General features: G+C 36.4%; 1 protein-coding gene across 3 annotated transcripts in view; it reads right to left on the reverse strand.

Moving 5' to 3' along the window:
* Positions 1 to 23,247, reverse strand: part of CFAP69 (cilia and flagella associated protein 69) — a 62,088-nt gene that overhangs the window by 10,586 nt on the left and 28,255 nt on the right. For all 3 annotated transcript variants that reach the window (XM_005891859.3, XM_070369423.1, XM_070369424.1), the window contains 5 exons: positions 20,721 to 20,937; positions 16,583 to 16,747; positions 13,426 to 13,544; positions 11,640 to 11,758; positions 5,141 to 5,222 (listed from right to left, as the gene is read on the reverse strand). In XM_005891859.3, the coding sequence (XP_005891921.3) occupies positions 5,141 to 5,222; positions 11,640 to 11,758; positions 13,426 to 13,544; positions 16,583 to 16,747; positions 20,721 to 20,937 (702 nt within the window). The remainder of the gene's footprint in view (positions 1 to 5,140; positions 5,223 to 11,639; positions 11,759 to 13,425; positions 13,545 to 16,582; positions 16,748 to 20,720; positions 20,938 to 23,247) is intronic.

Raw genomic sequence — 23,247 nt, forward strand, 5'->3', positions numbered from 1 at the left:
GATAGTAACTCCAAATGGCAGTCACATGTGAAAATAAATCAAAACGAAGTATAATTTTGTAGTTTGAAACTCAGCAACCATAAAAGAGTAGATTAGCATTTAAGAAAAATTATCTTATTAAGCATATTTCCTGTTTTTCTACAAACAGTTTTCAGTAAACTAAAATTTAGGTATGCTGCTGCTACCGCTGCTAAGTCGCTTCAGTCGTGTCCGACTCTGTGCGACCCCATAGACGGCAGCCCACCAGGCTCCCCTGTCCCTGGGATTCTCCAGGCAAGAACACTGGAGTAGGTTGCCATTTCCTTCTCCAATGCATGAAAGTGAAAAATGAAAGTGAAGTCGCTCAGTCGTGTCCGACTCCTAGTGACCCCACGGATGGCAGCACACTAGAGAAGTCCAAGTAGAGCAAAGGCGTCCACACAGTTATGGCTTCTGTGTGAAATATTTTTGGTTGAGAAACTCTTACAGTGTACTGCTAATAGAATATGGCAAAAGAAACATGTAACCTGTTGTCTGAATTACATACATTATCAGTTTCCTGTTTGATTAAATTATGGATAATATTACCTGCTTTAGAGAGTTATTATAACTTATATGGGGTTTCCCAGGAGCTACAGGAGACAGAGGTTCAATCACTGGGTTGGGAAGATCCCTTGGAGGAGGGCATGGTAACCCATTCCAGTATTCTTGCCTGGAGAATCCCATGGACAGAGGAGACTGGAGGGCTACAGCCCATAGGGTCGCAAACTGTCAGACACGACTGAGTGACTAACATACACACACACTGTCACATAGTAAACTCTCAGTAATATTTAACCTTTATGAGCAATTATTCAGTTCAGTTCAGTTCACTCGCATCCGACTCTTTGTGACCCCATCAATCGCAGCACACCAGGCCTCACTGTCCATCACCAACTCCCAGAGTTCACTCAAACGCACGTCCATCAATTCTGTGATGTCATCCAGCCATCTCATCCTCTGTCGTCCCCTTCTCCTCCTGCCCCCAATCCCTCCCAGCATCAGAGTCTTTTCCAATGAGTCAACTCTTCGTACGAGGTGGCCAAAGTATTGGAGTTTCAGCTTTAGCATCAGTCCTTCCAAAGAACACCCAGGGCTGATCTCCTTTAGAATGGACTGTTTGGATTTCCTTGCAGTCCAAGGGACTCTCAAGAGTCTTCTCCAACACCACAGTTCAAAAGTATCAATTCTTCGACGCTCTTTTCTTCACAGTCCAACTTTCACAATCATGTATGACCACTGGAAAAACCATAGCCTTGACTGCTCCTGCTGCTGCTAAGTCGCTTCAGTCGTGTCCGACTCTGTGCGATCCCTTAGACGGCAGCCTACCAGACTTCCCCATCTCTGGGATTCTCCAGGCAAGAACACTGGAGTGGGTTGCCATTTCCTTCTCTGCTTTTCAATATGCTATCTAGGTTGGGCGTAACTTTCCTTCCAAGGAGTAAGCGTCTTCTAATTTCATGGCTGCAGTCACCATCTGCAGTATTTTGGAGCCCAAAAAATAAAGTCTGACACTGTTTCCACTGTTTCCTCATCTATTTCCCATGAAGTGATGGGACCGGATGCCATGATCTTCGTTTTCTGAATGTTGAGCTTTAAGCCAACTTTTTCACTCTCCTCTTTCACTTTCATCAAGAGGTTCTTTAGTTCTTCTTCGCTTTCTTCCATAAGGGTGGTGTCATCTGCATATCTGAGGTTATTGGTGTTTCTCCCAGCAATCTTGATTCCAGCTTGTGCTTCTTCCAGCCCAGTGTTTCTCATGATGTACTCTGCATATAAGTTAAATAAGCAGGGTGACAATATACAGCCTTGATGTACTCTTTTTCCTATTTGGAACCAGTCTGTTGTTCCATGTCCAGTTATTACACACTGAATAAATATTTTAACAGATTGTATTAATCACAATCCTTAATCAAGTCAGTTTTTTATTCTTCTACTTCACTTTGGGAATGCCTAATGGCTCAGTGGTAAAGAATCCACCTGCAATGTAGGAGACATGGGTTCGATCCCTACATTGGGAAGATTCCCTGGAGAAGAAAATAGCAACCCACACCAGTATTCTTGCCTGGGAAATCCCATGGACAGAGGAGCCTGGTGTGCTACAGTCCATGAGTCACAAGAGTCAGATATGACTTAACTAAAACTACCACCACATACTTCAGTTTTAGGAGGGAGGCAAATGTCAATGGTTGAAGTTTATATACAAACTTCATTAAAGATTATTTGTAATTTATAATTAGCTTGGTTGGTTTAATCTACATTCAGTTCAGTTCAGTTCAGTTGCTCAGTCGTGTCCGACTCTTTGTGATCCCATCAATCGCAGCACACCAGGCCTCCCTGTCCATCACCAACTCCCAGAGTTCACTCAAACTCACATCCATCGATTCTGTGATGCCATCCAGCCATCTCATCCTCTGTCATCCCCTTTTCCCCTTCCACCAATCCCTCCCAGTATCAGAGTCTTTTCCAATGAGTCAACTCTTTGCATGAGGTGGCCAAAGTACTGGAGTTTCAGCTTTAGCATCAGTCCTTCCAAAGAACACCCAGGGCTGATCTCCTTTAGAATGGACTGTTTGGATCTCCTTGCAGTCCAAGGGACTCTCAAGAGTCTTCTCCAACACCACAGTTTAAAAGCATCAATTCTTCGGCGCTCAGCTTTCTTCACAGTCCAACTGTCACATCCACACATGACCACTGGAAAAGCCATAGCCTTGACTAGACAGACCTTTGTTGGCAAAGTAATGTCTCTGCTTTTGAATATGCTATCTAGGTTGGTCATAACTTTCCTTCCAAAGAGTAAGCGTCTTTTAATTTCATGGCTGCAGTCACCATCTGCAGTGATTTTGGAGCCTAAAAAAAAAAAAAGTCTGATACTGTTTCCACTGTTTCCCCATCTATTTCCCATGAAGTGATGGGACCAGATGCCATGATCTTCATTTTCTGAATGTTGAGCTTTAAGCCAACTTTTTCACTCTCCTCTTTCACTTTCATCAAGAGGCTTTTTAGTTCCTCTTCACTTTCTGCCATAAGGGTGGTGTCATCTGCATATCTGAGGTTATTGGTATTTCTCCCGGCAATCTTGATTCCAGCTTGTGCTTCTTCCAGCCCAGCGTTTCTCATGATGTACTCTGCATATAAGTTAAATAAGCAGGGTGACAGTATATAGCCTTTATGCACTCCTTTTCCTATTTGGAACCAGTCTGTTGTTCCATGTCCTGTTCTAACTGTTGCTTCCTGACCTGCATATAGGTTTCTCAAGATGCAGGTCAGATGGTCTGGTATTCCCATCTCTTTCAGAATTTTCCACAGTTTCTTGTGATCCACACAGTCAAAGGCTTTGGTATAGTCAATAAAGCGGAAATAGATGTTTTTCTGGAACTCATTCAGTACAATCTAATAATTACATTCAAGAAAACACAGCAAAAATATGTCAGGAACTATTCAAACCACTGCATGTAAATGTATACACACATGCACATAATTATTCATACAATCCTAGCAACAATGCATGAGGTAGATAATACTGTTATCTCTATTTTATAGATGAAGAAATTGGTAACAGAGGTGTTAAATAATTTGTCAAAGTTACACAGCTAACAACTCCAAGAGGCCTCAATCAGACTGATTCCAGTCTGTGCTCACAATCACTGTGCTATATCGCTTCTCCTACCAGCCTTCATATCTTTCCATCCAGAAACCCTAATGGTGAAGGAGAATGAATATAAGTAAGAAATGTCTTTTAATTTTTAAAATAAATTGTAATTACTTTATATATATATATATATATATATATATATATATATACACACACACACACACACACACAATATCATTCCTTACTTCCAAATATTAAGTAGAAGCTACATTCCAGGAAGATATGCCAAATTAATTTTGTAGCTTTGAGAATTCCCTGACACTGACCATGTGCTTCTAGACATACTCTAGTCAGAGAAACATGGTGAGATATATGTCGTTTAGGTCTGCCTGAGTAGAGCTATGTGGAGAAGGCAATGGCACCCCACTCCAGTATTCTTGCCTGGAAAATCCCATGGACGGAGGAGCCGGGTAGGCTGCAGTCCATGGGGTCGCACAGAGTTAGACACGACTGAGCGACTTCACTTTCACTTTTCACTTTCATGCATTGGAGAAGGAAATGGCAACTGACTCCAGTGTTCTTGCCTGGAGAATCCCAGGGACGGGGAAGCCTGGTGGGCTGCTGTTTATGGGGTCGCACAGAGTTGGACACGACTGAAGTGACTTAGCAGCAAGTAGAGCTATGCATATATCCTTTGTATTATGCTCAATTTTCTGAACTTTCAAAGGGTTTCTGCTTATGACTCATTCAAGGTGGGTTATTTTTATTATTATAATTATTATTTACTTATTTTTTGTTTGTAGTGTTTTATATCTAATGAGCTTGCTATCATCTCTGGTGTCAACTAATTTTCTTTCACAGAGATGAAAGGACACAAATAAGTTTAGTATCTTTGCTAAGTTAAAGTAGGCTCGTTATTCTGTTAATAATATCAAGAATGGTGGCAATCACAGGCAGTGACATACCTAGAACTCTGCATGAGAATCTCTCTCAGAGTTTTACTGAAACAAAAGTATACTTTTTCTTTATATTATCTTAACTATGGACACACTTATTGAGGCTAGGAGGGGATTACTGTAAGGATAAATGAGAGTCTTTGCCATTCTTCTCAGCCTTTCTGGATTATTCTATGACACACATTACCTACAAATCACACAGTTGTTTTTTTTTAATGTTGATCTTTCCTTGTTTGTCAAGCTAGAAGTTATTAGTAAATGATTATTGACTTTGAAGTAGTCTAGCTGTTTCTTTAATTTTGTGGGGGAAAATCCACATAAAACAAATTCCCTGCTGTCATATGTTTGGGAACATTCATCTAAGTAAACCAATTTCTTCACTGGAGGAATTTTCAGACTCTTTATTATGCCAATGCACATTATGGAACTCCAGGAGGGATTTTTGTTTAAAACAAACATTTAAACACTATTTGGGGGCACATTTAATCACAGAGTAGTGTTCTGTGATACTCAGTTTGTAAAGAGCTAATAAAGACATATTTAATTTTTGTTAAACAGTTATTATACTTACTGCTAATAAATCCAAAAGGAGAAAAATGCCTTCTTTTTCAAGAAAGTAATCCTCTGAGGGGTAACATCCCAAAATGCAGCACCTTAAATAAAAAGGAAGGTAATAACTTAACAAGGCTTTATTGTTAAATTCAATTTGTGAGTTTATTTCTATCAAAAATATCTTCTCAAAGAATATTTTCCTTCCTTCTCTCAAATCAGTTTATTTCTTTGCTTAAAAATTGAACTTTGAAGAGACTTTGCCAGTGTAGTTTAATTTCAACTATTTAAAAACTAATCCCAATTGTTTCTCATTGCTGCCTTTTTTCTGTAGATGCAATGTTCTCCTTTGCTTTCCCAAAATTAATTATTCCTAAAGGTCTCCTCTGGTTGCTCTATTAACTATTTCTTCAAGCTTTATTCATTTACTGTCTTTTACAGTGCTGGCATACCTGAAATACTTGCTTTTTTAAATTGCTTTTAATTACATCTTATCTTGGCATGAGATTATTTGCTGAAGTGCCTGCTGTGAAGTGCCTCACATGGAGTGAGGGGCTGAGGTTGTTGCCAGGGTTTCACTGTTTCCTTTCACTGTTTTCCTGGGTTGCAACAGACATGGGCTGAACAAGTCACTGCTGGTGGTGGTGGTAAATTGAGCCCAATCTCCCTCTAGTCTTCCCAGGAATGGCAAGCCTGCTGGGGTCAATTGAAATCTCTTTTCTATTTAACATGGTATTTATCTATGATTCAAAAATAATATGATAATTATTTAACATGGCTCCCTCTTGGGGAAAAAAAAGAGAGAGACCTGTTTCTGCTGGCTGTTTTGTGATGGTGGTTGTGTGTAGTGGTGGTTGTGAGGGTTGGTGCATAAAGGCCATCAGCTTGGCCTCTTTCACTCATGTGCTTTCAAGTTTTACCACCTATGGGTATGAGTCACACTTATTTTGTTCCCACTTTTGAGGTAGTAACTCTCTCATGCCTATCATGGCCTGTCTTTTGCCTCTTTAATTCATAGCATTATTGTAATAATAAGAGAAAAAAATAGAACATCCTTCTCTGTTCAGAAATTAAATAATATACTTCTAAATTTCCCAAAGATTGAAAAGAAGATCACAATGAAAACTGGAAAACAGTTTGAATTTAATGATAAGAGCATATGGAACCCTGTTGGCTTCACAGGAGAATTTACAGCCTTAGATGGATATATTAGAGCAGAAGAACAGTTGAAAAATCTATGATCCTAGCATCTATCTCAAGAAATAGAAAAGATAAAATTGAATGAAAAAAAATTCCACAAAATTAATTAAATAGAAAAACAAAATAGCATAGAAACAATGATGCAACAATTGATTCTTTAAAAAGACTAATAATATTGGTATCGATCAACCCTAGTGAAACCCATCAAGGAAAAAGAGAGAAGGCAGAAACGACTAATACCAAGAAAGGAAAAGAAGGCATCACTTTATATCCTACAGACATTAAAAATACTAAGAGGATATTATAAATGCTCACATAGCAGGAAATAACAAAAATTTAGACAAAATAAGTCCCTATAAAAAGACATCAGAACCTATGCATGAGTAGAAAATCTTAATATATTTATACATATTAAAGAAATGAAACCTATACTTTAGAATCTTTCTACAAAGAAAATTCCAGTTTTCTTTTCAACTGGAAAACGAATTGGTGAATTCCACAAATTATTTAAGAAAGATATAAAAACAATCTTATGCAAACTCTTTCTAGAGAAAATAAAATGAAGGAATACTTCCAAACTTGTTTTCTGAGGTCAAAATAAACTAGATTCCAAAACTATTCAGGGAATATTGATAAAAAAGAAATATTAAACTTACATTAACATGGTATTCTCCCCCAAATCTAAAAATATTTGCTAATTGAATCCAGCAACATAAAAAATAAAGACATAATACACCATAACCAGGTCAGGCTTATTCAAGAAATATAATGTGATGTATCATGTAAACAGAATGAAGGAGAAATATGATACTTATATAGAACTAAGTGTTTGATAATATTTAAAGTCCTTTCATGATGCAAAGGAATAGATGAGAACTTCACTCATTTAAGTTTCTAAGAAAAGGAAAAAGATCTGATGCCTGGTATTACCAATTAAACACTGAACTTTGTTGTTACTGCTGTTCAGTTGCTAAGTTGTGTCCAACTCTTTGCGATCCCATGAACTACAGCACACCAGGCTTCCCTGTCCTTTACTATCTCCCAGAAGGCAATGGCACTCCACTCCAGCACTCTTGCCTGGAAAATCCCATGGACGGAGGAGGCTGGTGGGCTGTAGTCCATGGGGTTTCGAAGAGTCAGACACGACTAAGTGACTTCCCTTTCACTTTTCACTTTCCTGCATTGGAGAAGGAAATGGCAACCCACTCCAGGTTCTTGCCTGGAGAATCCCAGGGACAGGGGAGCCTGGTGGGCTGCCGTCTATGGGGTCGCACAGAGTCGGACACGACTGAAGTGACTTAGCAGCAACAGCAGAGTTTGCTAAGGAGAAGGCAATGGTACCCCACTCCAGTACTCCTGCCTGGAAAATCCCATGGATGGAGGAGCCGGGTAGGCTGCAGTCCATGGGGTCGCGAAGAGTCGGACACAACTTAGCGACTTCCCTTTCACTTTTCACTTTCATGCATTGGAGAAGGAAATGGCAACTGACTCCAGTGTTCTTGCCTGGAGAATCCCAGGGACTGGGGAGCCTGGTGGGCTGCTGTCTATGGGGTCCCACAGAGTCGGACACGACTAAAGTGACTTAGCAGTAGCAGTAGAGTTTGCTAAAACTCATGTCCAACTTATTTATTACTAATCTATTATACAAAGGTATTTGAAGTTGTGCTTTAGTAAAAGACACAGATAAAGTCATTTATCTTTATCTTAGTATAATTTTGAGATATCAAATAAAAAAGGGATAAAACATCAAGTTATTTTCTGCAGTAACCACTGAAGCCCAATATATTGGTATATAGGAAGGTACTCAATACTCATGTCTGAACTTTTTACTATGCTTAATACAGCACTTTGGTCAATAAGACTTTGCTGTTGAAACTAAAGATCAGGTTATCATGTTATCACTATATCCTTCTCTGTAGTAAAAAAGAAACTAGATAATTGATTAGCCCCATTGCCCATGTTTATCTGGAAGAGAGCTGACTATTCCAGCTCTGTATAAAACGAGAGAATTTCCAGGGGATACATCTAGTTACTTTATCCTTTGGAAAGTAATATTCATCAGAGTTTCCCTACTACCCCCATGTTTATTGCAGTATAATTGGAATTTTTAATCTGTATATAGTTTCGTATATAATTTGGTGAGTTTGGACATATGCAAATACTTGTGTTGCTATCATCACAATCCAGGTAATAAAAACATTTATTACCTATTAAAGTTTCCTTATATCCCTTTGTGTGTTTTTATTGTTGGTGTTTCTTTTTGGTGGGGGGAATAAGACCATTGAACATATGAGATCTACTCACTTAACAAATGTTTAAGTACACAACATCTTACCTTAACTCTAGCCACTATATTCTAGAGTAGGTCTATGTGCAATGTGAGTGAGTGAGTGAAGTCACTCAGTCGTGTCTGACTCTTTGTGACCCCCTGGACTGTAGCCCACCAGGCTCCTCCGTGTGCTACACTGCAGATCTGATCTCTGGAACTTACTAATCTTGTATGACTGTAACTTTAAATCCATTGAACAACACATCATGCCTCCCTCGCTCCATCACTCTACATACTCCATCATACTACATACTATTATCTACTTTTACACTTGTGACTATTTTAGATGCAGTGTTTAAGAGAAATTATGTATAAGAGATATCCTTCTTTGAATGACATTTCACTTAGCATAATGTATCCCATGTTGTTGCAAATGGTAGGATTTCCTTCTTTTTTAAAGCTGAGAAATATTCCACTGTATGTACATAACACATTTTCTTCATTCATCTGATGGACATTTCTGTTGTTTCTGTATCTTTACTATTGTGAATAGTGAATAATTATTCACAGTGAACAGCGCAGCATAGAACACAGGATGAAGCTATCACTTCAAGATACTGATTTCAATTCTTTCGGGTATATTCCCAGAAGTGAGATTACTGGACCATATGGCAGCTCTATTTTTCATTGTTTGAGGAGCCTCCATATCGCTTGTGATTGCACCACTATGTCTTTCACCTCTTGTTAATGTTGATTTCTAAGAACTTTATTCTTAGAAATTACAAATGTCATTGCTTCTAATTTCCTCTTTACTGTATAGTTCATTACTAGTATATAGAAATGCAATTGTTTTGTATGTTAATTTTGTATCCTGCAACTTTAATGAATTCATTTATTAGTTCTAACAGTCTTTTGGTGGAGTCTTTAGTGTTTTCTACATATTAAGATCATGTAATCTGCAAACAGATGCAAACTTTACCCTTTTTTTCTGATTTGGATGCTTTTTTTTCTTTTTCTTGCCTAACTGCTCTGAGTAGAACTTATGGTACTATGTTGAGTAAAAGTGGTAAGAGTGGGCATCCTTGCCTTGTACAGATTACATGCGAAGCTCTCCAGACCTGGACTTTTTTGGTTGGGAGGTTTTTGATTATGGATTTAATCTCTTTATTGTTACTGATCTGTGCTGGCTTTCTATTTCTTCTTGATTCAGTCTTGGTAGATTGTATATTTCTATTAATAGTTTAGGTATGTTGTGTTTTCATTTTAGTTTGCCTTGAGATATCTTCTAGTTTCCTTTTTGTTTTTGTCTCCGATCCAATGGTTATACTAAAGTGTGTTGTTTGATTTCCATGCTTTTGTGGATTTTTCTGGTTTCCTTTTGTTATTGATTGCTAGTTGAACTCAGTTGTAGTCAGAAAAGAATGATTTCCATTTTGTTAAATTTGTCTAGGCTTGTTTTGTGACCTTGTACATGACTTACCCTAGAGAATGTGCCATATGTGCTTGTAAAACAAACAAACAAAAATCTCTGTGTCTCTTCTCAAAACTACTCTAAATACTTCACTTATGGCCACCAAGTGTGTAGGTTTTTTCTATACCAAACAATTCTTCAATTCGCAGTGGACATCAACTGGGTATCCTCCAATTCAATTCAATTCTGAAACTACTACCTAGAGTCAGCATCCAGTCTCACAGGTTAAGAGCTCAGTCCCACAAGATCATGCTGCTTTCCTCCCCCCAGAATTAGATTCTAGTCCAGGTTGTCACCTGTGCTTCTGACCAACCAGATGTAGAGTAGCTCACAGAACTCGGGAAAATAGCTTACTTACTAGAGTACCAGTTTACTATACGATAATATAACTTGGGGACAGCCTGATGGAAGAGATGAACAAGACAAAGTATATAGGGAAGGGGCCTGGAGCTTCCATGCCCCTCTCAGCAACTCCGCGTATTCACTGACCTGGAAGTTCCTCAATCTCATGGTTTAGGATTTTTATAGAGGCTTCATTGTGTAGGTATAACTGATGAGATCACTGGCCATTGGTGATTAAACTCAATTTTCAGTCTCTCTCCCCTCCCTGGACGTTGAGGGTGGAGCTGAAAGTTACAACCTTTAAGTAACTATATAGTTAGTTCCCTGGCAACCAGGCTCCCATCCTGTGGTTATCTAGGGGATTTCCAAAAATCACCTTAGTACCATAAATTCAGACATAGTTGAAAGGCGCTTGTTATGAATAAAGAAAGATACTACTTTCACCTTTATTACTCTGAAAGTTTTATAGGAACTAAAAATAAAAGACCAAATATTGTAACAAAAGATGTTCTCATTGCTCTTATTAAGAAATTATAAGAGTTTGGGGGGTTCTGTACTAGAAATGGACCAAATGTAAATTTTTAAATTATAAATCACAATATTACAGTGATTTAAAAAATGTGTTTTCTGCTGTTATTGGCAGAATGTTCTACATACATCTATTAGGTCTCTAGTCATGAGGATTTTTTTTTTCTTAAACAAATCTCTCATGAATTCCACCCAAATAGAACAAAAGAAATGTATAAGTGTTAATGATATATGAAACTCAAGTAATTTCCCCCAAGACAAAATTTCATAAATTGATGTTAAGAAAAGCAGTTTATTTATTATTTGCCCTTTGGGATGCTAAACTTTTTGGGAAATAATATTGACTAGGAAATACCTAATCAATTGGTTTTCAACTCTTTAAATAAGATGAATGAGGAATTCAAGAGTCTTCATATCCTTTTGAAGGATATGAAGAATACTATATGAGTAACAGTAGATGCTTGTGTTTTCCCAGGCCAGGCCAAAATGGAAAGCATTCAAATCACAAATATAAGGATCTAAGTTTAGATACAAGAATGGTTTTTATATTTGAGTGATGGACAAGACTACTTTCTAAGGTATACTTGTAAGTGTCATTTTTGGACTATTGAAAAGAAAAAGGCTTGTCTTTCTTCTGCAGTTTTGAGGGAAGAAAATGGATACATAGATAGAGAGGTAATTTTCTTTTACTGTGGGCACAGCCATACTCACCAAATGCTGTCCAATGTACTATAAAGAAGTACATTATAGCCTAATCCACTCTGTATCTTCTTGGGGTCTGTTTTCATTACATGAAGAATTATATCCACTCCTCCAGTTCCAAAAATTTCCTAAGAGATTTATTTACAATTATTTCTTGAAATAAACAAATACTCATTTCCCTTCCCATTTCATCCTGTCCCATAAAACTGTTCAACTAGGAAAATACAACATTGTTAAGAAAATAGTGTGTATGTGCATGCTTAGTTGCTCAGTCATGAACAACTCTTTGTGACCCTGTGGACTGTAGCCCACAAGAGTCCTCTGTCCATGGGATTATCTCAGCAAGGAATACAGTACAGTAATTTTGTTTTTTTAATTTTTACTCACTTTTCTCAGGAACTTAAGACAAATTATTGTAAAGTTGATCATTTTTTAAGAGAGGATACCAATCAATATGCCAACTTAATGCCCATTTATATTTTTCCTCTTTCTCTTTCTTTAAAAGAAAAAACCCATAAGACTTGTCTCATGGTTTTTTTTTTTCACACTGTAGTGAATGTAGTCTAACATAATGTCAGATAAGTACCAGATAGCAACAACTAATTTAAGGGGTTAAAATTCTATTATGGAAGATTTTCTAATGTTTCCAAGAGAGAAATAATCAATAGCAGTTAAAACTTTTAATAATTTATATAACGTTATTACCAGTCAATATTTGTCCCATACTAAGTACCTTTCTTATAGTCCTGTTATTCTATTCTGGGTCCCAGTAAGCAAGACTATGAGTATTTTCCAGAAGAACATAGGCACAAGATGATAGAATATAAGAAGTTTCACCAAAGCTTGGAGCTAAGTATGTATTTATTGTTCTTTTTGCTTCTCCCTCAAATCACTGTACTGAAGCCTTCATAATTTTTAAATTTTTTTATTTCCAAATCTGTATTATTATGTAAGTTATTAATCTCTGAGACTCAGAGTTTTCTAAGGCATTAAAAAGATCAAAAGGAATTAAACTCTTTTTTAACTTTTAGTTTTAGATACGAACCCAATTCAAACACAAAATAGCATTTATAACGGTACAGCCACTTTGGAGAACTATTTGCCAGTTACTTCAAAATGTAACACCTAGCTTATGATTCATCAGTTGCACTCCCAGGTATTTACCAAAGAGAAATGAAAGCATTTTTTTCCCACAAAAAGACTAGTACAGCAACTTTAATTAAAGCTTTAAACATAGTGGTCCCAAATGGAATCAGCCCAAGTGCTTATCATCAAGGGATAGAGAAACAAATTTTGGTACACAATGAAATACTACTCAGCAATAAAAAGGAATGAATTATTGATATATGCAACAACATGGATATATTTCAGAAATGGTGCTGGGTGACAAAAACCAGAACTAATAGGGTAGATAATTGGCGTGCTGCGATTCATGGGGTTGCAAAGAGTCGGACACGACTGAGCGACTGAACTGAACTGATTCATATAAAGTTAAAGAATAGGCAAAACTAATTTATGAAGATAGAAATCAGAACAGTGGGTTGCCTAGAGGCAAGTAGGGGCATGGCTGCTAAGCAGCATGAAAGGATTATAGAGAGAAAAAATTCTATATATTAATTAGGATATTGGTTAAATGGATGATGTTTGTCAAAATCGAACTATATACTTAAATCTATATACTTTATGTAATTATCGTAAGATTAAAAAACACCAACATTTATGGACATTTACTAAGAAATAGTTCCTAATGTTATGGGATTGAAAGATCTGAACAATGATTCACAGGCATACATACCTTCCCAGGAATATGATATTCACAAAGACCAGACAAAATAAGTAAAATATCAGACTGAATTTCCAGAAGAATGGCCTCTTCCTTATCATTATACTTGCTTATTGTATTTTTAAAGATTCCTGATTTGAAGAAAGTTAAAGAATGTAAAGTTATTGAACACTGTATTTTTATTTTGATCAATTACTGTTCTGAAATTCTTATAAAATTTCAACTAGAACTATCTTTAAAAGGGTTATTTTCATTGCATGGTTTCCTAGAAGCTGTAGATAGATGATACATAGATTCTTTGAGCTCTCAATATAATCAATATTCTGATATATATAGAATTTCTAGTACATAATTAATTGAATATTATTAAAGCAGCCTTCTCCAACCTGATACTTCACCAAGAAAACAAAACTGTTTAAAAATATGCAGTTTCATGAGGCAAAGATACATGCCTTTGCAAATATATGACCAAAATACTGATCTTAGCTTGCCTCATCTCTTCTTGTCCTTATGATTAACAGGGTCAATTTGGAAGAGTGCCCTAAGTATGTTTTCTATTTCTGTTACTGCTTTCTGTGTTGTCTAATTATGTCTACCCAAAGGCATCTTTGACAACTGAGGTAGCAATATCCCTATGTCCTTTAAAAGTTCTCCCTTGCTTCCAATCAAAATTTTAAAAGACTTGAAAACGGTCACTTACACTGATGGAATGTCATTCACAAGAACATTTTGCTTCAAAAAGGACTTCTCCTTTAAACTTTATATAAGGAACAAAAGTCACTTTTCTTCACTTAAAGGCAATCAAAGGGAATTAGCATTAACAGCAAGGTGTGGAGCTATGTTTCAAAGTAAAAGGGCCATGGAAACTATAGCCTATTTCCATAGCTGTCCCTGAAGGGACAGTTCTTGGTCCTGTTATGGTGTGAAGGATTACAGGTGAAGGATCAGAGTCTAGGAAGGCTAGTTGAGTGTGCTGGAGGCCAGGGCAAAGGTATGCCATGGACAGAAGGCCTATATTCTCTTATTAGGACACCTTCTAGGAATCCAACTTGGCTTGCCTCAGGTCTGCTTCTCTTTTCTAGATTAACTCCTCTTCTTCCTATCTGTGTACAGCTATGTCACTTTCTCTGTTATCTGTAATAAATGTTAATACTGAATTATTTTCTTAATATTTATTCTTTAACTCCCTACATTTACCCTCCCTGTGTCCTATTTTAAATCATTAGATATATTTCTTTTGTATTTCCTCTTTCTAAAATAGCATTGTATATATAACTTCCTTAATCCAAACTACTAATAGCTCCCTGTGCTTAAAGTGGATGAAGTTCAAAGTCTATTATTATCTGCCATTCAAAACTCTTTCTAGCTTGGCCTCTGACTTAACACTTAACTTTATCTCATATTATTTATCTTCATAAAACTTTGACTCCACTTAAACTATCTCTGAACACACTATCATGTATATTTTGGCTTCGTGTCTTTGCTAATGCTGTCCCCTTGTGTGAAAGACCATTTCTTTCTCTTTTTTCCTCTTGAAACAGCCTTACCTTCACACCCTTACTCATAAAGTTTCCTGTTAAGATTGCCCAGCCTTGAAAACTACCCTGTGCCATTTACTCTCTGTACTACTCACTAGGTGCTTTACTGATGGTGCAGGGTAACTCATATTATCTTTCTATGACATATATCTTTCCTTTTGTTTCCATTAAGGCAAGGTCCTGAGAGTTCTGCTCTATACATATTTATGACATCAGTGCCTAGACAACAGGTGTATAAACATTTGTGTTTACAATACAATTACTATTTGTTGAGCTTATTACTACTACGGAGCCCTCTGTTAGACTCAGTAAAAGAAGATCCCTACCTCTAGGAACTCACATAATAAAGATCAGTTTCTTTCAAGATAAAGGGATAAGGTCCTAAGAAGAAAAGAACCCTTGCTATTTGCTTTTCCTTCCCCACTTACCACCCAGGTAAGATTAAGACTTCTTCCTGGATATATGGAAAACTGTATTCATCCTGTTAGGCTGGGGCCTTAACATTGAATTCTACATAATGAAATGTGCACAGAAGAGATAAAATCTACTTTCAGGTTTGGTCATCCTAAGTAAACTCATCAATACAGTGAATGTTTTTGCCTAGCCCCTTTTTTTCAAAATCCTCATTTGGTTTATTTGTAATAATATTAGAGGGTACCACCCCGATCCAGGCTTCCCTGGTGGCTCAGCTGGTAAAGAATCTGTCTGCAATGCAGGAGACCTGGGTTCAATTCCTAGGTTGGGAAGATCCCCTGGAGAAGGGAACAGCTACCCACTCCATTGTTCAGGCCTGGAGAATTCGATGGACTCTATATAGTTCATGGGATCGCAAAGAGTAGGATATGACTGAGTGACTTTCACTTTCATCCCAATCTACTACTGATGGAAGAGTGGGCACTTGTCTTAACAGACAAGAAAGTTTTTGAGTAAGCATTTATAATTAACTGACATCCAGCAAACTATATCACTTACCCATGTGGCAGTCACTGAACATGAATATGATTAATATAAGTCTTACTCCTCAAAGTCAGGAAAGGTTAGGGCCAGAGAACTATTTATTATTTTTTTAATAATAAAAGGCATAAAGTTTTAACTTTAGGGGTTCTCAATTTTTTGAGAACTCAATTTTGAGCTCACATGTATGAATGTTGGGGATAAAGTGACTTGGCACTGTCAACTCTAAGTTAGAAATTAAGGATATCCTGATATTTCACACCAGAAAGCCTATGTAAATTTCTGAATACACCAGTGTACCAGTGTTCTGGTATGCCAAATGCATTGGAAAATGTAATGTTTTCCTCTTTTAAAATGACTCCAAAAGGCCTGGCCAAAAAATGGTGATCTTACTACTAACAGAATGAGACATAACAATAGTCAATTAAAAAAAGGATAAAGATAATCCTAAATGAAACCATATCTGAATTAAATAAACAAATGTTTAAAGGATAAGTAATCCCGATGTTTTAGTAAAGACAAACTAATTTATACCAATAGTATGAAACAAAAATCAAGAAATATTCAGGAGTTTGTCAGCTATCAGACAAAATAAATGTATAGAAAAACATTTAAAACAAAATTTCTAATTTATAAGAATCCTACTTTCATCAGGACAGAAACATGTTATGTTTTACCTATTAGTTGCTGAATTGCTCCGTTTTCACACAGATCCTTGTTTATAGTATCATTCTCAAGGTAGACCATGGCTCTCAAGAGTCTTAAACTGTAACGCATCTGGGCAAACTTGTTGCCACGGCCACCTGCACCATGAAAACTGTTACCATGACTAAAGAAGGAATCTGTAGAAAAATATTAATAGTTTAGTTTACATCAAGAAATTTAGTTAGATATTATTTCTGTCTATATAAGTTTAAAAAGATGGTAAAATTTTGTCATACTTCAGGGTTTTTCTTTTTAGGGAAGTAAATGTGATTTCAATTCCCCTCTTCTTTCTATTTACTGTATACAAATATGTATTTTTAAATTGTACTCAAATGTATCATTATTGCATGTATCTTTTGTCATTTGTTTTTTATTAACTCAACATTATGTTTTAAAAATTATTCACATGGTTACAAGTAGATCGAGATCACTCAGTTTTAACTGTTTTCCACATCCACATTATAAATAACAGTTTATCTGTTCACTAGTACAAACTGCTAAGATGATTCTAGTTCATGTCCTCTTGTTCCCACAAAGTGTTTTGCCTGTGACACCAGAATCCTGTAGGGTACACCCACATGAAGTTCTACTCAAGTTGCCAGATTGTTTCCCAAAGTGGTTATATGAATACAATGTATAAAAATAGATTTTTTTTTCCTTGATCTATTAAATGTGAAATGGTAGTTCACTGTTATCTTAATTTGCAGAGCAATTACATTTCCTCTGTAGTGCAGTGGGGTTGAGTGTCTTTTAATTTTCTTTTTTTGAAAATTTGAGATTTTCTTCAAAAATTTTGAAAATTTTTCTTGGAAAACCTTATTCTTTGTCTACTCTAATGAGTTATTTTCTTTTTGATATTTAAGAGTTCTTTATGAGCCTGAATTCCAATTGTTTATCAGTCAGAGGGGTGAATAAATATCTTCTCTCAACTTGTAGATTGTTATCTTATTCAGATTCTGTCATTCTGTCACACAGATATTTCTGTTTTACAGTAATTGATACATTTAATAATCTTTTATAATCTTATAGTTTAAACTCTTCTGTTTTTTAAAAAAATCTTTTTTCACCCTATTATCATAGAGATAATTTCCCATGTTTTCTTCTAAGATTTTTTACAGTGTTTTACATTTAGGGTTTTAGTTCATTTTGCAATTAACTTTTTAAAACAAGTTGAAAAGATCTAATCTTTATTTTTCTCACAGAGGGCCGACTGCCCGAGCACTATTTTTTTCTCATTGATTGGCAATATCATCTCTGATAATGCCCACCTCCCATATATTCCATTTCACTGGTCTATTCCAAGTTTAGTACATTATAATTTTAATTACTCTAGCTTTATGGTCAGTCTTGCTCTTTCTTGGATATAATATGCATTCTTAGAAAGGTTCTTTTAGAGGTACCTTTTTGTTTGGTGCTAAAAAAAAAAGTTCAAAATACTATTCTCAGTAATGTGTATACGTTTAAGAATGTGCATTCTGGAACTAGACTCCCTGTATTAAATCCTGGCTCTGCTACTTACTATTTGAAAGGGACAAGTTATTGAACTCCTCTGACTGAGTTCTATCCACTGACCTACAGGGCTAATAACAGAACCTATAACTCCTAGATTTGTTTTGAAGCCTAAACAATTTAATACTGTTGAAAGGGTTAAGGCCTACCTCACAGTAGGTACTAAATAACTGTTAGCCATCAGGGTTCCTTTGGTTAAGCAGCATTACCTTTTGCTTTTCTTTGGTCTCATAGATTTCTATAAATATAAATTATATAAAGGAGATGCAGGAGAATTGTTTTATTTAACGTGCAGGAAAGATTGAGGGCAGGAGGAGAAGGGGATGACAGAGGATGAGATGGTCGGATGGCATCACTGACTCAATGGACACGAGTCTGGGTAAACTCTGGGAGCTGGTGATGGACAGGGAGGCCTGGTGTGCTGCGGTTCATGGGATCACAAAGAGTCGGATACGACTGAGCGACTGAACTGAACTGAATTTAACATGACAATTTAATAACTCATCATACTAAAAGCTAGAGAAAAAAAATAAGCCATAGTTTTCTCTCCCTCATTGATAAATGAGTGCTATTCCTGATCTAATAAAAATTCACAATGTAAAATTATTTCCAAAGCAAAGTTACTACCAGAAAAGAAAGCAGTATCTTCTGTATAAATTTTTTTTAAAGAATATATTTCCCTTCTAAGAATTATGAGAATTGAGATGAAATAGTCATATAAATTATGGCTCTTGTTAATTTAGCAGACAATATGTGGCTAGAGATCTAGATTTGAAGCTCCATGAAGGTAGGATTTTATTATTTTGAATATAAATGTTTCTTTAGCAGATAAAACAACATATGGTAACTAGTAGGCATTAGAAAAGGCAGAGGAACCAGAGATCAAATTGCCAACATTCGCTGGATCATCAAAAAAGCAAGAGAGTTCCAGAAAAACATCTACTTCTGCTTTATTGACTATACCAAAGCCTTTGACTGTGTGGATCACAATAAGCTGTGGAAAATTCTGAAAGAGATGGGAATACCAGACCACCTGACCTGCCTCTTGAGAAATCTGTATGCAGGTCAGGAAGCAACAGTTAGAACTGGACATGGAACAACAGACTGGTTCTAAATAGGAAAAGGAGTACATCAAGGTTGTATATTATCACCCTGCTTATTTAACTTATATGCAGAGTACATCATGAGAAACGCTGGGCTGGAAGAAGCACAAGGTAGAATCAAGATTGCCAGGAGAAATATCAATAACCTCACATATGCAGATGACACGACCCTTATGGAAGAAAGTGAAGAGGAACTCAAAAGCCTCTTGATGAAAGTGAAAGTGGAGAGTGAAAAAGTTGGCTTAAAGCTCAACATTCAGAAAACGAAGATCATGGCATCCGGTCCCATCACTTCATGGGAAATAGATGAGGAAACAGTGGAAAGAGTGCCAGACTTTATTTTTCTGGGCTCCAAAATCACTGCAGATGGTGACTGCAGCCATGAAATTAAAAGACGCTTACTCCTTGGAAGCAAAGTTATGACCAACCTAGATAGCATATTCAAAAGCAGAGACATTACTTTGCCAAGAAAGGTCCGTCTAGTCAAGGCTATGGTTTTTCCTGTGGTCATGTATGGATGTGAGAGTTGGACTGTGAAGAAGGCTGAGTGCCGAAGAATTGATGCTTTTGAACTGTGGTGTTGGAGAAGACTCTTGAGAGTCCCTTGGACTGCAAGGAGATCCAACCAGTCCATTCTGAAGGAGATCAGCCCTGGGATTTCTTTGGAAGGACTGACGATAAAGCTGAAACTCCAGTACTTTGGCCACCTCATGCGAAGAGTTGACTCATTGGAAAAGACTCTGATGCTGGGAGGGATTGAGGGCAGGAGGAGAAGGGGATGACAGAGGATGAGATGGCTGGATGGCATCACTGACTCGATGGACGTGAGTCTGAGTGATCTCTGGGAGTTGGTGATGGACAGGGAGGCCTGGTGTGCTGCGATTCATGGGGTCGCAAGGAGTCGGACACGACTGAGCGACTGAACTGAACTGAACTGAGGCATTCAATAAATATTTGTTGAATGACTAATTTCAATATTATAGGACTTAATATAATTATTGGATAGGTCTAATAATATAAAGAATTTAAATCAGTTTAAATGAATGATTTCCTTTACCGAAAGGTATGCATCAGGTATAGCTAACATTTACTAACGTCTGACTCCAAATGAAATCTCAGACTTTTTTTTTTAAACAGAATTTAAATATATTAAAATCACTGAAGGTCAGAGCAACATTTTTCGTTCTCCTTTTAATTGTATTTCTTTTTGTATACCACCATTCAGTTGAAGGATTCCCTGGTGGCTCAGATGGTAAAGAGTCTGCCCGCAATGCGGGAGACCCAAGTTCTATCCCTGGGTTGGGAAAATTCTCTGGAGAAGGAAATGGCAACCCATTCCAGTATTCTTGCCTGGAAAATTCCATGGACAGAGGAGCTTGGTGGGCTATAGTCTATAGGGTCGCAAAGAGCTGGACATGACTGAGCGACTTCATTTTCACTTTTATTCAGTTGAAATATGTAAATTGGAATTTTGACAGGAATCTGAAAGCCCACTTACCTTCGTTATCACACCATGCTAGAAATTCAAGGACTTGAGCATTTCCCTTATAGAACAAGTACTCGTCTATTAAAAAAGGAGCCACTGATGACAAAGTGGCAATTGCGTGCAGCTGTAGTTCTTCATACTGTGCTGCAGACCATTCAAGTATTTTGTGTTTCTCAGGCCTTTTAACATAGGTAAACAAAGCCAAAATAACTTTGCCATCAATTAATAGCTACGAGAAAGGCAAAAGTACTATGTTAGAAACATAATTAAAACAATTTAAGGAAATTTAATAAAAGATTTCCAATTTGATGTGTTATTGATGATGATTTCAAAATATTTCCTTCCTAAAGATTCCAAGCTATGTTAAGTACCAAAAACTAAAAAACCAAAACCCAAACTCAATAATAACAACAGTTCACTATGATCCCCCTTTCTGGGCTATGCACTCTATGGCTGACAATAATACATAATAAGTAGTAATTAAAAAATCTATATTACTTATATATGCAGTTTCTATAACTGTAGAACTGCTATAACATAGCTCCTGCTTATGATAAAACCACAAGAGTCAAAAATTTGGGGCAAATAAGCTGGTGGTTATTTCTGCCTTCCTTGCTTTTCTAAAAAAGAAACCTTTTAGAAACTCAATTGTATATTTGAGTTGTATACTTTAAGAAATTGTACACTTCAAGAAATCAATTTTGTCTGAAGTTATGATCATGACTACAGCTAATTTTTAAGCACAGGCAACAGAACTTATACAAGTACTCTATCTAGTTTGTATTGAATCCATGATTTCAATAAAAATAAAAAGTACAATGCTATGATAATATGACAATCAAGTTAATATTATAGTTGATTCTGACTGATACATATTTATGGTTCACAAGATAGTAACACACCATGTGCTATATTCTATTCAATTTTCTTTTCATCTGGCATTATTCTACAAAGACATTTTCACAACGGTATCTATGGATTTTTCTGAAATTTATATTATTCCACATGGAAAGAGCACAAGATGTAGAACTGAGAAAGCAAAAATAACTATTAGTTCTAGCATTGCTATATTAAGTGAATAATTTTTTTTTAAATACTCTGTGAACTGTAAGTAATAGTACACATATTCATTATCACTACCACTACTGAGCCACAAACACAAACATATGACAGAAAAAAAACTGATTGATTCCACTGCTTACCTCTGTGCTTTAAGTAACTTACCATAACCTTTGTGCCATTTGACTCTGTATCTGTCATTTTAATAGTTATATGATACTCCATTGCAATAATAAAACACATTCTATTGATTTTCTACATGACATTTCAGAAAATACATTTAGGTTCTACAGAGTACATGTTTTTGATATGAATAATAAAGTTATAATTACAAAGACAGGCTTTTTCCTGAGCATTTTTTGGTATATTCCTCAAAGTGGTATTACCAAAAATTTTTCTTAGCTCTTTTAATCCTCATAATAATTTCATGAGATAGGTATTTTTTCCATTTTTAAATTGAGATAACTGGAATTGAGATAAGCTAAAATACTTATTCAAGATCACATTACTAGAAAGCAAAGAAACTGGAGTCTACCTGACTAAAGCCTTAATCACCATACTACACCACTTTTATATTATTACTAATAATGTTAATAGACTGAATGCCTCCCTGGAACTTGAGTTTTAAGACTAAAATGAAATTTCAACTAATTTAGTATTATTAACTAAACAGATGGAATTGTTAATAAGTAGTCATTTTTTTCTATTACCTTTTACAAAGCCTTTATCTCAGTCTCACAAGAGACGGAGGAATTGAGCCTCAGAAAGTTCAGGTGACTTTGCCAAGGTCATATAGCAAGTAGATGATAATACAGACTGAAATTCATTTCCAGTGTTCTTCAAATTACATCATGCTTTATTTAGGATATAAAGTATTAAGATAATTCATGGATAATATATATATGAGTCAGTCACTCATATATCCAACTCTTTGTGACCCCATGGACTGCGGCCCGCCAGGCTCCTCTGTCCATGGAATTCTCCAGTCCATAATACTAGAGTGGGTAGCCATTCTCTTCTCCAGGGAATCTTCCTGACCCAAGGATCGAACCCAGGTCTCCCGCATTGCAGGTGGATTCTTTATTGTGTTAGCCACCAGGGAAGCCGAGTGTTTATATATGTGTGTGTGTGTGTACAAAGAAGTTAGATTTGTGTGGAGAAAAAGCAGGGTCATAAGGCTTGAAAGGGGCATCACAGAGATGAGCAATTCTTCTAGCATTAAATCATCCCTTATTACTATGGTCAGGGAGACTATTAGGCTGGGTGGGCCTATATGGATTGCCTTTCATATTATGTTCTCTTTTTAGCAGCTCTAAATATATAAATAAATCTCCCAGGTTCTCCTGCTTTTCCTTGACTTGTTTGATTTTAATTTAGGTAAAATCACTATTCATTAATAGATATGAAAAATTTTGAAAAGATGAAATTCCAGTGAGTAAGAGTTTGTTACTTAGGCAATGGCACCCCACTCCAGTACTCT

This window comes from Bos mutus, chromosome 4 (genome assembly GCF_027580195.1).
Source record: "Bos mutus isolate GX-2022 chromosome 4, NWIPB_WYAK_1.1, whole genome shotgun sequence".
In the NCBI taxonomy this organism is placed as follows: domain Eukaryota; kingdom Metazoa; phylum Chordata; class Mammalia; order Artiodactyla; family Bovidae; genus Bos; species Bos mutus.